At 39.3% G+C, this 12,626-nt stretch overlaps 1 protein-coding gene and 1 long non-coding RNA gene across 19 annotated transcripts in view; one reads left to right on the forward strand and one right to left on the reverse strand.

The window, feature by feature from the left end:
• Nucleotides 1-12,626, forward strand: part of LOC138850174 (uncharacterized) — a 69,788-nt gene that overhangs the window by 32,371 nt on the left and 24,791 nt on the right. The window contains exon 3 of one of the 2 annotated variants that reach the window (XR_016236260.1): nt 4,238-4,416. The exons of the other annotated variant lie outside the window; for it this stretch is intronic. This is a non-coding gene — a long non-coding RNA (uncharacterized LOC138850174). Of the gene's footprint in view, nt 1-4,237; nt 4,417-12,626 lie in introns of those variants that run through there. 2 annotated transcript variants of the gene reach the window in all.
• The window catches only part of NR3C1 (nuclear receptor subfamily 3 group C member 1), a 133,905-nt gene that overhangs the window by 5,630 nt on the left and 115,649 nt on the right, over nt 1-12,626 (reverse strand). For all 17 annotated transcript variants that reach the window (XM_070074975.2, XM_070074969.2, XM_070074973.2 and 14 more), the window contains 3 exon segments: nt 9,238-9,516; nt 8,359-8,503; nt 4,531-4,661 (listed from right to left, as the gene is read on the reverse strand). In XM_070074975.2, the coding sequence (XP_069931076.2) occupies nt 4,531-4,661; nt 8,359-8,503; nt 9,238-9,516 (555 nt within the window).

The following is a 12,626-nucleotide window of genomic DNA, read 5'->3' on the forward strand; positions in this document are numbered from 1 at the left end:
CTGTCTTCCCGAGCTCACCCTGAAATGGGAATCGTTGTGAGGCCAGAACAGAGAGATTGCTGGGAGGGCGCAGAGCATTTGGTAGAGACCAGAGGCAAGGCTCACTGAGCCCTTGAACAGAAATTACTCTAGGGTAGAAGTGAGAAGTTTTACTCTCAAGGGGGATACCTGGCAATACTAGAGATCCTTGGTTGTTACTCTCCTTATCAAGATGACAACATTTTTAAATGTGTTTACATCTGATAAGTTTCAAAATACACAATTAGTTGCAGCTGTGAGTACCTTTTCCTCCCATAATCCGTAAGAGCAAAACTAAACACCATATAAAAAAAAGTGTATACGGGACAGTTACCAGAACATCTCAACGACTAGGACATAAAACAAGCTGGAATAAATGCAAGAGGATGAAATGCTCTCTATCGAAAGTAATTAAGTTGGGAATCAGTAGCCAATATATTTGGAAAAATCAAGTGTTTCAAATTAAACAATATGCTTTTAAGCAATATATGAAACAAGACATTCTGAATGCCAAAGTGGGTGGTAGGGAATGGGAAAAAGTTGATGGAAGGCACTGCGTTAATTAGAGATGGCAAAGCAGTTCTAGTGTAGGGTGAATACAGATGAGAATAATGTAGTAGACATTAAAAATAGCTGGACCAGAGGATTTTTTTAAGGTTTCCATAAAGGCATGACAAATCAAGAGACAGATACGTTTACTAGGATTTGAACATGCTACAATGTATGCACTTCTCCAGACATCAGGTGGTATCCCATAAATATGTTCAGTTTCTATTAAAAAAAAATGGGTCAGATGAGTGCTGAGAAGGAAACCTATAGCTTTGAAAGTTCAATACTGTCAATTTTCTAAGCTTCCACCTTAACTAAGAAATAGCAAACTAAACATCAAATAGAAAAATGGTAAGAATAAAAAGGAAAAACCATTAATAGCATGCATGTACTTTAGTCCAAGGAATCAATATAAAGCTGTTGCTATGAAAACATCAATACAGCTGCAAAATGCAAGAAAACTGTATCTAAAGCACCATTGTCAGGATTGAAGGGGATGACGCTACAGCTAGAAGAGTCCTAAGAAAAGTATTAAGGAAGCATATAAATAACCTCATGCCAATAAATTCAGTTATTTCTTGAAATAGGCAAACCAACAAAGCTTACTCTTCAGAGAAGATGCTTGCACTGGCAATTTTAACCAGACAGTTAAGAAAGAAAGAAAACCAAGTCATCACAAACCTGTGGGAACACTTTGTAAGAAAGGTGTGGAACTCAGATTTAGATGTAAAAATACCCATCCAAATTTTTGTATCTTAAGTTCAGCTCTGGGAGTTCATTGAAAAATGGAATTTCTGAAGGCTAAGTTTATTATGGAACAAAGAAATATTGAAACCCACACAGGATTTATTCAGTGTTGCACCAAGAGAAACTTACCCTTCACTTCCATTTTTCCACAAACTTTCTAAGGATCCCGGGTTTATTCAGACATAGCCCTCCAAACAGGTTTTAAAAAGTGCATTGTTGATGATTTTCTCAGACACAGTTCAAGTATTTCTTCTTCACAGGTGCTTAATGTGCTTTTAGATCCATGCCTTGCTTGTTTAATTTCACTTACAACTTTTGCCTTTAAACTTACTGAATACACTAAATTTACCAGGCCCTGCAGAGGCCCTCAAGAAAGCCAGCTTGAGAATATACCTTCCCCCTTCTCATTCCTGTCTTCATCTGGTTCTGTGGTTTCTTAGTCCAGTAGTTTCAGTCTGAGGTTGGGGTTCCTATTCTCATATTCCACAGAGAGGTCTACATTTTTGAAAAAGTCCTTTCTACTAAAAAAAAAACCAAACCTATAGTGGATTAATTTGCTTTTTGTTGTGATGCATAGTAAAAAAAAAATACATATCGTTGATTGAGTCTGGTTTGGATAAAATTTAAGCATCCACTTTGTTAAAGAAAGCTTGTTGTTATTTGAGCAAGCAGTTAATAGGTGCACTGCTACAGTAAGATTAAACAAGTTTGTACCTTTTACCTTTAGATATTTAAGTAGGCTATGGAAAATTCTTTTTGAGATACTGTTAATATTCAGTTCATTAAAATAACATTTTGTAGAGCAAAAGTAGAATAGACTAATGTGTGCCTTGGAAACTAGCCGTGTGCAACATCCATAGCTCCAACTATGAAACCACAGTTGCTGATGCAATAAAGACTTTTTTTTAAAGCACTGCAAAATGGACTTAAAATTAGTCTTTGAAAAAGTTATTTAGCCACCGATTCCCTATGTTATTTATAAACATTAACCTGATCTGTAATTTGTACCAGCATGGCCAACAGTGCTGTGTGCTCTTTCCCTTGCAAAACCATGGAGGAGGTATTGGTCCAACTATAGTATTTAGAGGTGGCCTCTTTTCAGAGGTTATCAAGATACAATTGTCAAGGTGGAAAACCCATGACTGAACAGTGGTGGCTGTCTCTACTCTTGTGATGCCCCATGCTGCTTTGGGCCTCTGCCAAGAAAAAGGCTTTATCGCTTGGGACTGGCGGTATGGCGTAGTGGGTGAAGCCACCAGCTGCAGATGGCATCCCATATGGGCACACTGGTTTGAGTACTGTCTGTTCCACTTCCAATCAGCCTGGGAAAGCAGCATAAAATGGCCCAAGTATCTGGGCCCCTGTACCCACGTGGGAGACGTGGATAAAACTCTGGCTTTGGTGGCCCAGCCCTAGCTATAGTGGCTCTTTGAGGAGGTGAACCAGCAGAGGGAAAATAGTTCATTCTCTCTCTCTGCCTTTGAAATCTTAAATTTTTTAATAAACGCAGGTATCATAGAGGTATCCTCTCCAAAAATGAACCTTTCTTTTTTATAACTATAACTTATCAGATGTTCCTAGCAAAACTGGGAAGAAGGTACTGAGATTTCTCACATACTGCAGCAGATGGAGTGTTCACAGTCCCTTAAAATCCTCTGTGCTCATCCTGTTCATTCCTCCCCCTGTCCTGGCACCCACTTATCTGCTCACTCATTATCTTGCTTTTCAGAGTTAAGGCTGGCCGGCACCGCGGCTCACTAGGCTAATCCTCTGTCTGCAGCGCCAGCACCCCGGGTTCTAGTCCCGGTTGGGGTGCCGGATTCTGTGCCGGTTGCTCCTCTTCCAGTCCAGCTCTCTGCTGTGGCCCAGGAGGGCAGTGGAGGATGGCCCACGTGCTTGGGCCCTGCACCTGGCTCCTGGCTTTCTATCGGCGCAATGTGCCGGCCATAGCAGCCATTTGTGGGGTGAACCAACGGAAAAATAAGACCTTTCTCTGTCTCTCTAACTCTGCCTGCCCCCCTCCCCCCAAAAAAGTTAGGGCTCCTCCGTTTTTTTCATCACTGGATACCTTATTTGATTTAGTGCTCAATATTATTCCACCATTTGGATATACCATATTTTTGATCAACCATTCATTTACTGATGGACATTTTAGTTGCCTCTTAAGTTTTGGCAGTCAGGAATAAACTGTTAAATATCCACATGGATGTTTTGATATTTCATGTGGATGTAACTTTTCTACTTCTCTGGGTAACAGCAACAGATACAAGTGCTAGATGATAGGGTTAGATTATGTTCAGCTTCATAAGAAACCTCTTTGAACTTGACTATTTCCACCAACAGTGAATGAAGATTTCTGTTGCTCCATATCCTTGTCAGCACTTGGGGTTGTCAGGGTTCTGGACTTTGGCCATCCTGACAGGTTGCGGAAAATGTTTTCATTTTCATACATGATCTGTCTCATCACTTACTAATTTACCATCTGTGTATATATATATTCTTTGACATTTCTGTTGAGGTCTTTTGGCCCATTTTTTAATGTTTTCTTCTTCTTGAGTTTTAATAGTTCTTTGTATATGTTGGATAGTAGTCTTTATCAGATATGTCCAGACCTTTCCCACTTGGTTGCTTTCGTTTTTGAGATCACATTTTAAATTTACATTATAGTAGGGGCTTAATGCTTCACAACATCAGAAGTTTAATAAATTTAACTTTTATTAATGCCTTTGCTAACTAAAAGTTTATGTACCTATAGCCTTATCTAAAATCTGTCCAACAGTCTAGGCTCCCTACTCCATGAACCAGTCATTCAACAATAATGGACATTACCTTCATGTATATGGTGGTATTTATTATAGAAATACAAATAGTGCAATAGATAAACAAGTTATTGTAGTGAGCTTGCTTTCTTCATGTCTTACAGTGATGGTATCAAGGATCAAAAGAGCCGAAGAGAGGTCTACACAAATTTGAATCAAGAGAGACTTTTGGGCAGCTCATGTACCTCTTGGTTTTGTATTATCCTTAGCTGTCTTATTAATCTTGATGTCACTGTTCTTTTCTATAATCAGACGTTTATGAAAATCACATACTCAGCAGGACATAGTAGTGGAGTGGGTATAATTACTATTACGAAGTAAATGAATGGTTGTTTCTTGAGCTTCATAGTTCAGTCTTATTTACAGGTGAGTTTTATAATTGAAATGTTCTACCAACCTGTAGAGAGAAGCAGTAAGGTTTTCATACAGAGATATTCTTCGTAAGACACCTGAAGCCGTTTTAACTCAGAGGAAACAAACAGCATATGTTTACATTGGTCATACATGTAGGGTAGAGTCATTCTCTGCCTGTCAAAGACAAATATCAGTGTTGGATTTAGAAAGAAATAGGTGTAGTTCCCCAAAACATACATTTCTTATATTTTGTTTAAAGAAAAATGTAACTATTACTATTAATGCTAATTCCCTGTACATCCAAAGTTTCGTAGTGTGTTCCTCAAACCTGCATTTTGAGTTTCCATTTAAATCAAGGCTTAACATTTGAATTCAAACAAAGTCAAAGGGTATTTTTTCCACAGCACTGCATCCTGAATAAAACCACGTGGAACTGTGGATGATTATATGGAGGGCCGGAACTAGAACTGTCCTCTATTGTTCTGATAGGCCCAATCTGTTTCTGACCTGTAATGAATATTCTTTTCACTGTACAGAGTAAAGGCACTAAAAATAGATCACTGAGGCTTCCTGAGTTTTGAAATCTGTGACCAGTTCATGGCTTTTAAAGTACTCAACAAAGTGTGTGGGACATATCTGGCAGAATGATCTTGGACTTTGTGATAAATGCATTTTATGTTGCCCAAGTAATCGTGGAGGAGCTCCCGTGGTGTTTTAAATATAAAATGTATGTACTCTTACCAGAGGCACCTCCCAATGCCCTCATAGTAATTATGCACTTTTCCGGGAGTAATCTTTCCTTCTTTAGTTTCTTATACGTGGTTACACCTCTCATATAATTGAAATTGCACCAGATTTCCAGTGTAGTATAGCACATAGCGTAAAAACTCTTTTTTAAAGAGCAGCCATGAGACTGCTTGACAGTTAGTTACACAGAAGGTGACGTCAGAACCGGCATTTGTATTTTGAGTTTTTAAATTTATTTTGAAAATCCTAGGGAGAGAAGAGAAATCTTCCATCTGCTGGTTCACTTCCCAAATGGCTGCAATGGCCAAGCCCCATCAGGCCAAAGCCAGGAGCTGCATCTGGGTCTCCCACATAGGTGTGGGATTCCAAGTACTTGGGCCATCTTGTGCTGGCCTGGCACATGGTGGTTTTACTCGCTTTGCCACAGGGTAGGCCCTATAAACTGACACCCAAAACCGGCCTGTGTTAGATGGAGAGCATTATGGAAATACAGTGGACCACAGGCCTGCCCAGCAGATGCTCAGCAGCTTAAGGACATAGAGCAGGAGATGAGAATGACCTCTTCAGAAGAGCTAAAAATGAGTAAAGACAACCCTGTGACAGTGTATGATGTCGTCAAAAAAAACCCCACTCTTCTTCATTAAAGGAAATGAAGTTACACACTAAGGAAATAAATTGTTATAATTCCCAGGAATTATGTAAGGAATGTATTTGGCATGATCAGATTATGGTGTGCTTGCTTAAATCTAAATTAGATTACTTCAGTTGAATAAATGAGTTGAAATTTCAATCAAATGACTTTGAATTGCCCCTTAGAAAGTGACTATTAACACTGCGAACAGGAGATTTTGCAAAAAGCATGGTTGGATGCTGAAGTAATGATGTCTTGAGTTTCCACAGAAGCTGCATACATTTCCCAGTTAATTTAAAATTGGAACGATCTCATCTTGTTACGCTGTGATATGATGGGTTTGGCCAATAGAGTCAAGGTGACTTCCTCACTGACACTTGATTGTATGGCTGCATGCAGGTGTGGTCTGGCCAAGGTACTATCTCCTAGTTGAAGACCCAGCCGTGCTGACATAAAAAGCAACTGAATACAGAGTATCCATTTCACCTGCCTCATCAAGTTGCTTCCCACTGCGAAGGCTAGTCTTTCTCCTTAAGGTCTCACAACTCCAGTGATACCTCCTCCAAGAAGCGACAGATGTAGTGGTTATCTGTGTGTCTCTCACTAACATGTAACCAACTGAAGGCCAGGAGTCTTGTTTGTACTCTGTGCTCTAGTCATCTACTGAGGGCCTTCAGAAAGTTACTGGCCAATGCATATTATGCAAATACTTGTTTAGTACCTAAAAGATCTGCAGTGCAGAACTTTGTGAAGTACCCTCTCCTCCTGGGCACAGATGAAGAGTGTGATGAACATTATTTGCTTCTATTTAACTCCTTATTGCGCCTGTTTCCCTCTGTGAACTCAAAGGACAGCCTCAGGACCCTTCCCTCAATTCTCCGCAAGGACCAGCTTGTTTGAACTCTTTACAGTTGTTCCTGGAATGCCCTGACCTCCTACACAGCTGGTTCCTCATGGCTCACCGGCGGCCCACATTGGGAATGAAATGTAGAACAGATCACTGCATCACCTCTAGTGACAGTCTTTAAGTTCTGACATATTACTGAATGAATGCACTGTTGGAAAAACCAGTAGAGAAACACCATCAAGTGTAACGTAACACTGCAGCCAAGATTTTTATGCAACACTAGCCCAGCAGCAGAAACCTAAGATCTCAGCTTCAGGTGGGTTCTCCTGTCTCCTGCCAGAATGGGGGCCTTGGAATAGTAGTGGTGTAAGGAAGAGGAGTCTTGGACGGAGGATTCCCCCTGCATACTTATTATGCTGCTCTTGAAATATCTGGGGCCTGCATCATCAACTTCCTCTCAGGCTCTCCTATTTAACATTCAGCTCAAATTGATGCTTTTCTGTACTTCTACCTATTTTTCTACCTGACCCATTCAACACCAAATATGTTTGCTTTATGTTCATGGAGTAAGCTATCTTCACTGATCTCAAGTCTCTTGGCTCCAAGCATTGTCAAACTCCTTGCCAGTATGGACACATTTCAGATTTTCATGACTACTCTAGTATAATGGTCAGACTGCACTCTAAAAGTAGCTTAAGATTCTATTAATTTTTCTGGGGCCCTGTCTTAAGGAAATACCCATCTTTTCCCTCAAATACAAATCTCATCTGTTTGTGGGGGGTGGTGTGACTTTTCTATCCTAATGAAGGAGATAAGCTATGGGTACAGAAAGCTCTAGTATCAGGTAGAAAACGACAGGAGCTAAGGGAAGAGAATTCATTATGAACACCATGAGCAGAGTTAGGGCAAAGAGTGTGTAAAGGAGAAAAATGGAAGCAAAAGTGAGGCCAGGTTCTGGAAGGCCTGAAACCATGCAGTGTATGCACTGATTGGTCAGTGAGATGACAATGAAGAGATCTGTTTAGAGGATGGAGCCTGTGCTGAGGTACGAATCATTTAGTTAACATGATGGGGAGCCACAGGAGGCAGACAAGCAGTGAGGAACCAAGTGTAGTGAGCTAAGTAGCAATGCAGACTTCAACTAGTTCACTGGTAGAGGCCTAGGCCTAAAGGATAAGAGGTAATTTATGAAACTGTAAGGCTTGATCAGCCTTCTAAATTATACAACAGCAACACAACAACAGATTGTCCCCGTGTACTTTCAAAGCCACAGACACGACTAAGCCTTGCGTTACAAAGACATCCATCCCTCTCGTCTTGGGTTGCACACCTCCCACTGCTTCAGCCGAGATACTCATCTGTAATCGTCCTCCTTTCCCCTTTCAGTAGTAGTGTGATTGAATTCACTGGTTCCAGAAATGCCCACTATTTGAAAAAAATCCTTGAGCATGTTCAAGGGCAGTAATACTGGCACTGACGATCTGCCCCAAGCACAGATAAACAACTCCATTTCAAATTTTGCCAATATCTAGATACTGGGTGGAATTCAATTCTGATTTATTACAGTAGCTGTCTATAGGAAAACAGCAACTGGTTAAAAATACCTTATGAATGAATACAGTGAAAATGACTCACATACTACTTACTCATTAATAACCAGATCAGGAGCAAAACATAGCATGTTTCCACTGGATTGTTTATATGATCTCCACCCCAGGGCAAATGCCATGAGAAACATCCATGAGTATTGCAGGAGGGTCATTTGGTCATCCAGGTGCAAGTTCCTGAATCCTGCCATGAGAAATAAAGGTACACTACACCACTGGAGTTGTCAGAGAGTAACTAGATCAGTTCACTTTTGTTGGGGGCACACTTATCATCCAATATAAGAAAATAAGATTAGCAATTTTTTGGTCATTGTTTGCCTATTTAAGTACACAACTGAGTAGTGCAAGACAGACAGCCAAGAATCTGAAGTTGGGACTCTAGTGTATACTCAATGGATTTAGAATACTTTTCCTTGATAGTCATGCCTCTTTCTCCCTTTGTTAGAAGAGGGTTGTCACTCTTGTCCTGTCTTGTGTGAACATACCTTATCAATTCCTTTGGCTCTATAAGGTCATGGTTGACATACAAGTTCCCTTAGGGAATCTTTTGCATCAGTGTTTAACTTCTCATTTGTGATGAGTTCAAGTTACTAGGACATGCTGATACAGTCAATGATCTGTTTTCCAGTTTTACAAATAATCTGTAGGAAAACAAGCAGAAATCTTCGACATTTTACATTTCTTCCCCTAACTTCCTTCCTCTAGTTCTAACATTATGTCATCCTGTGTGAACACTGAGGGAGTAATACTCTGAAAAGCAAGAGCAGTGTATAGGATTTATGATAGCTGCTCCCCTTCTTAGTCCATAGCTCTGAGTGAAACAATCAAAATAAGCTGTGAAATGAGGACTATAATGAGCCAGTGTTTTTATTCAAGAAATAAAGGTTTACTGTGTGGCTGTCACTCTGTGCATCTTACCTGGTATTGCCTTTGCCCATTTCACTGCTGCAATCACTTGCCGCCCACCTAACATGTTGAGTGTGGTCATGATCCTCCAAGTAGAGTCTGGAACCGAGCTGTCATACCCTGCATACAACACTTCAGGTTCAATGACCTCCAGCAGTGACACCAGTGTTGGGGTGAGTTGTGGTAATGCTGCAGGAACTACTGTTCTGTTAGAAGGATTTTCAGAAGTTTCTTGCGAAACTCCTGTGCTGGTCTGCTGAATTCCTTTTATTTTTTTCTTTGTTTTTCGTGCTGTGGGTATTAGAAACACAGAGAAATGAAATGTAATGGTAAAGTTGGCACCATACAATATATTCACGAGGAATTTGTAATTTCTACAGTGATTGATACTGAAAGAATTATTCTGCAATTGTGATGAAATGATGAAGTGAAAAGTTTTTTTCTGAAAGTAAAGGATCCATAGGAACCTGTTTCTGTATGTGTTTTCCCTATCAGTAAGCCACTTCTTCACTAAACAGTCTGACCAAATCACCTCGTTAGATTTTGTCCATAAGTAAATTTTTCCCCACTTTTACTCTCAATGGCAAGTTACTTTTACTGTTAGTTGAAAGAAATAATGTGTGTAAATTTGTAACAGCTGATTAGAAACGTAGTTCAGGGTTTATTGAAATTCTGGTACTATCCTCAATGAGGAGTGCTATAGTCCTTAGACGTATGTACGTAAGATGACATAGCAAACCACATACTCAAAATAACATTAGCTCCAACAACAGAAAACTCCACTTTGCACGTTTCCATGATTGGGAGTACTTGGCTAAAACATGTGGCAGTCGGTAACAAAACATTTCTGCATATAAATTACCAGTGGAAATTTCTTTCTAGAAGGAAAGAACTCTTTTGATGCCTCTATAAACATAAATGTTTATTTTCACATTATATGTAAAGTTAGCTTCAATCGGAATAGTACAGTCAAAATTAGCAGATGGGTTCTATAAATTTGGTAGTGGACTTAAAAGAATTCCCTTGTTTTCTTTTAATGAGAAAGTACTCAGAGCTGTAAGGGATGCAATCTATATGAAAGGAGACATGAAGCTGCCTCAAGTTGCTGGGAATTCAGACTGCATTTTAAAGTAGTTATTAGCTCCTCTGTCTCTCAAATCATACAACATACAGTTGATGGAGCACAAATATGGCAGAGGGAGCTCTGACTCAGGGACTGCAGCGCTTCACAGGTGCAAAAACTCGAGATCCGGGTAACCACTCTGCATGGACTTCTGAAGTACTAGTATATGCTACAGCAGTAAAGAGCATCAAAATGAAGCCATCATTTCTGGATTCAAATCCTGGTTCTGTCGTTGTGTAGCTCTGTGGACCTTAGAGTCCTCATGTAAAATGCTTAAGAAATAAGTTTTTAGGATCTTTAAATTCAGATGGTGCATTTTGTAAACACAGAAGAGTGCCTAAATACAAGCTGACGACTGATTGGTATTCATTTTCATATAGAGACAAATGGAGCTCTCATCTACTGGTTCAGCTCGATCCTGAGAAGGCCAGGAGCCCAGAACTTAATCTCCACCATGGGTGGTAGGGACCCAAATAACTGAACTGTCTCCATTGCTTCCCAGCGTATATGTTAGCAGGAAGCTGCAGCTGGAATGGGAACCAGGATTTGAATCTATAGTCCCCAATGTGGAATGAAGGTATCCCGAGTGGCATGGAGACCCTTTAAGCAACTGAGAATATGTCACTAATACCCAGATCCAGAATCATGGAATATACTTGGTTGACAATGTAGCAGATACACCATAACTTTAAATGGTAGGCAGTGCATATTTCCTTATGCCACATTAGAACAAAAAGCAAAAAATAACAACCTGGAAGAATTTTTTAAAATGATTTTCTGTTAGAGAATTGATGTTCAAAATAAAGATTAAAATGTGTAATGAACCCAAGTGTGTTGTACTAACTACAGCAAGAAATAGTGCATAACATTTTTCAAAATATCTCAAGCAAGGGGTTTAAACTGAATAAATCATTTAAACATTCGTGAGTTTGGAGCAATTTCATTAATGTAATTCTACTCGATCTGAGTTCCCAATCCATTGGAGCATATATAATAGTGATAGTATGAGAAACCTCTACAGAGGTGGTCAAGATCTGTGATAACACCAACCCTCCTTAAGAAAGAGCAATTTTGGAGTTTAGTTGACCTGATAATGTTATTAGCCTACTTCTCTGTAAGTCCCATGTGACAGATGCTACTAAAAATAAAGCTGTACTTTGGAATAAGTACAATATAAAACAGACTATATTTAGAATCACCATTAAATAACCTACCTATACTTAAATGCTGGACCCTTTCAGTAGTGAACAGGACTGCCTTAAAAGCAATTTTGAGATTTACTGAATATAGGGCAAGAGTATCAGAATACATCACTTGCAGTACTAAATTACATTTATGGAGAGAACTGAGATCTGAAAGAGCCGACAGCTCTTATAGCCATCATGGGAATGAGCTTGGGGAAAGTAGTGCATACACAGAGAAAATTTCTGGATATTGAAAAGTGTTACACATGTGACTCATCTGTATAATACTCCCTATAAATAAAGCTTTTAAATAAACTGGAACTTAAAAAGTGAGACTTTCATACCAAAACACTACAAATACAAACAAACCCTATGAACTTGGATTTAAACCTATTTTCCTTCAATTTGCCTACTTACCATTTCATTCTTGCTAAACTTGTTTAAATCTTCTGGATTTAAACCTCACCATTATTTATTCCAAATAAATACTATGTTATAAAAGTGGATATAAGATTAATCTTGGATCTGCTGTAAGGTGTTTTTAATAATAGGATGGTCCAACATAACCTCTTAGAAGAGTGACATATAACAAATGCTAATGTCCCCACTCTTCTGATATCTTATACTGACACACTGACACTTTATACAAAGGTACAAATGGTGGTTTTATTTTGTTTTCAGAAACTACACCTCAGATAAAACTGTGCTTAAATTCCACTCATTTACGAAAGAAAGTATGACTTCCAACCAATAAACCAGTTTTAAATGGCAGTGAGGATAGAACTGAGGACACAAAGTTTGCCGTGCTTGCCTTCTAGCAAGGAGCAAACCTAGGACAAGCACAGGACCCTAGTTTATCACCATGATGACTTAATAGCTTAATATCTCTTAGGGAAGGAACTACCAGGGAAACACTATACATGAAAAAGATCCAAAGATCATGTGCTTGACACATTACGGGAAAGAAACTGGTAAGATGAGAGTTGTTTTTTTTTTTTTTTTTTAAAGATTTATTTCATCGCCAGCATTGTGCTGTACCAGTGATGCTGGCATCCCATATGGGTGCCTTTTGAGTCCCTAGTGTTGCACCTCTG

The sequence above is a fragment of the Oryctolagus cuniculus genome, chromosome 6 (assembly GCF_051225735.1).
Source record: "Oryctolagus cuniculus isolate XC-2025 breed Fujian yellow rabbit chromosome 6, ASM5122573v1, whole genome shotgun sequence".
NCBI classification, from domain to species: domain Eukaryota; kingdom Metazoa; phylum Chordata; class Mammalia; order Lagomorpha; family Leporidae; genus Oryctolagus; species Oryctolagus cuniculus.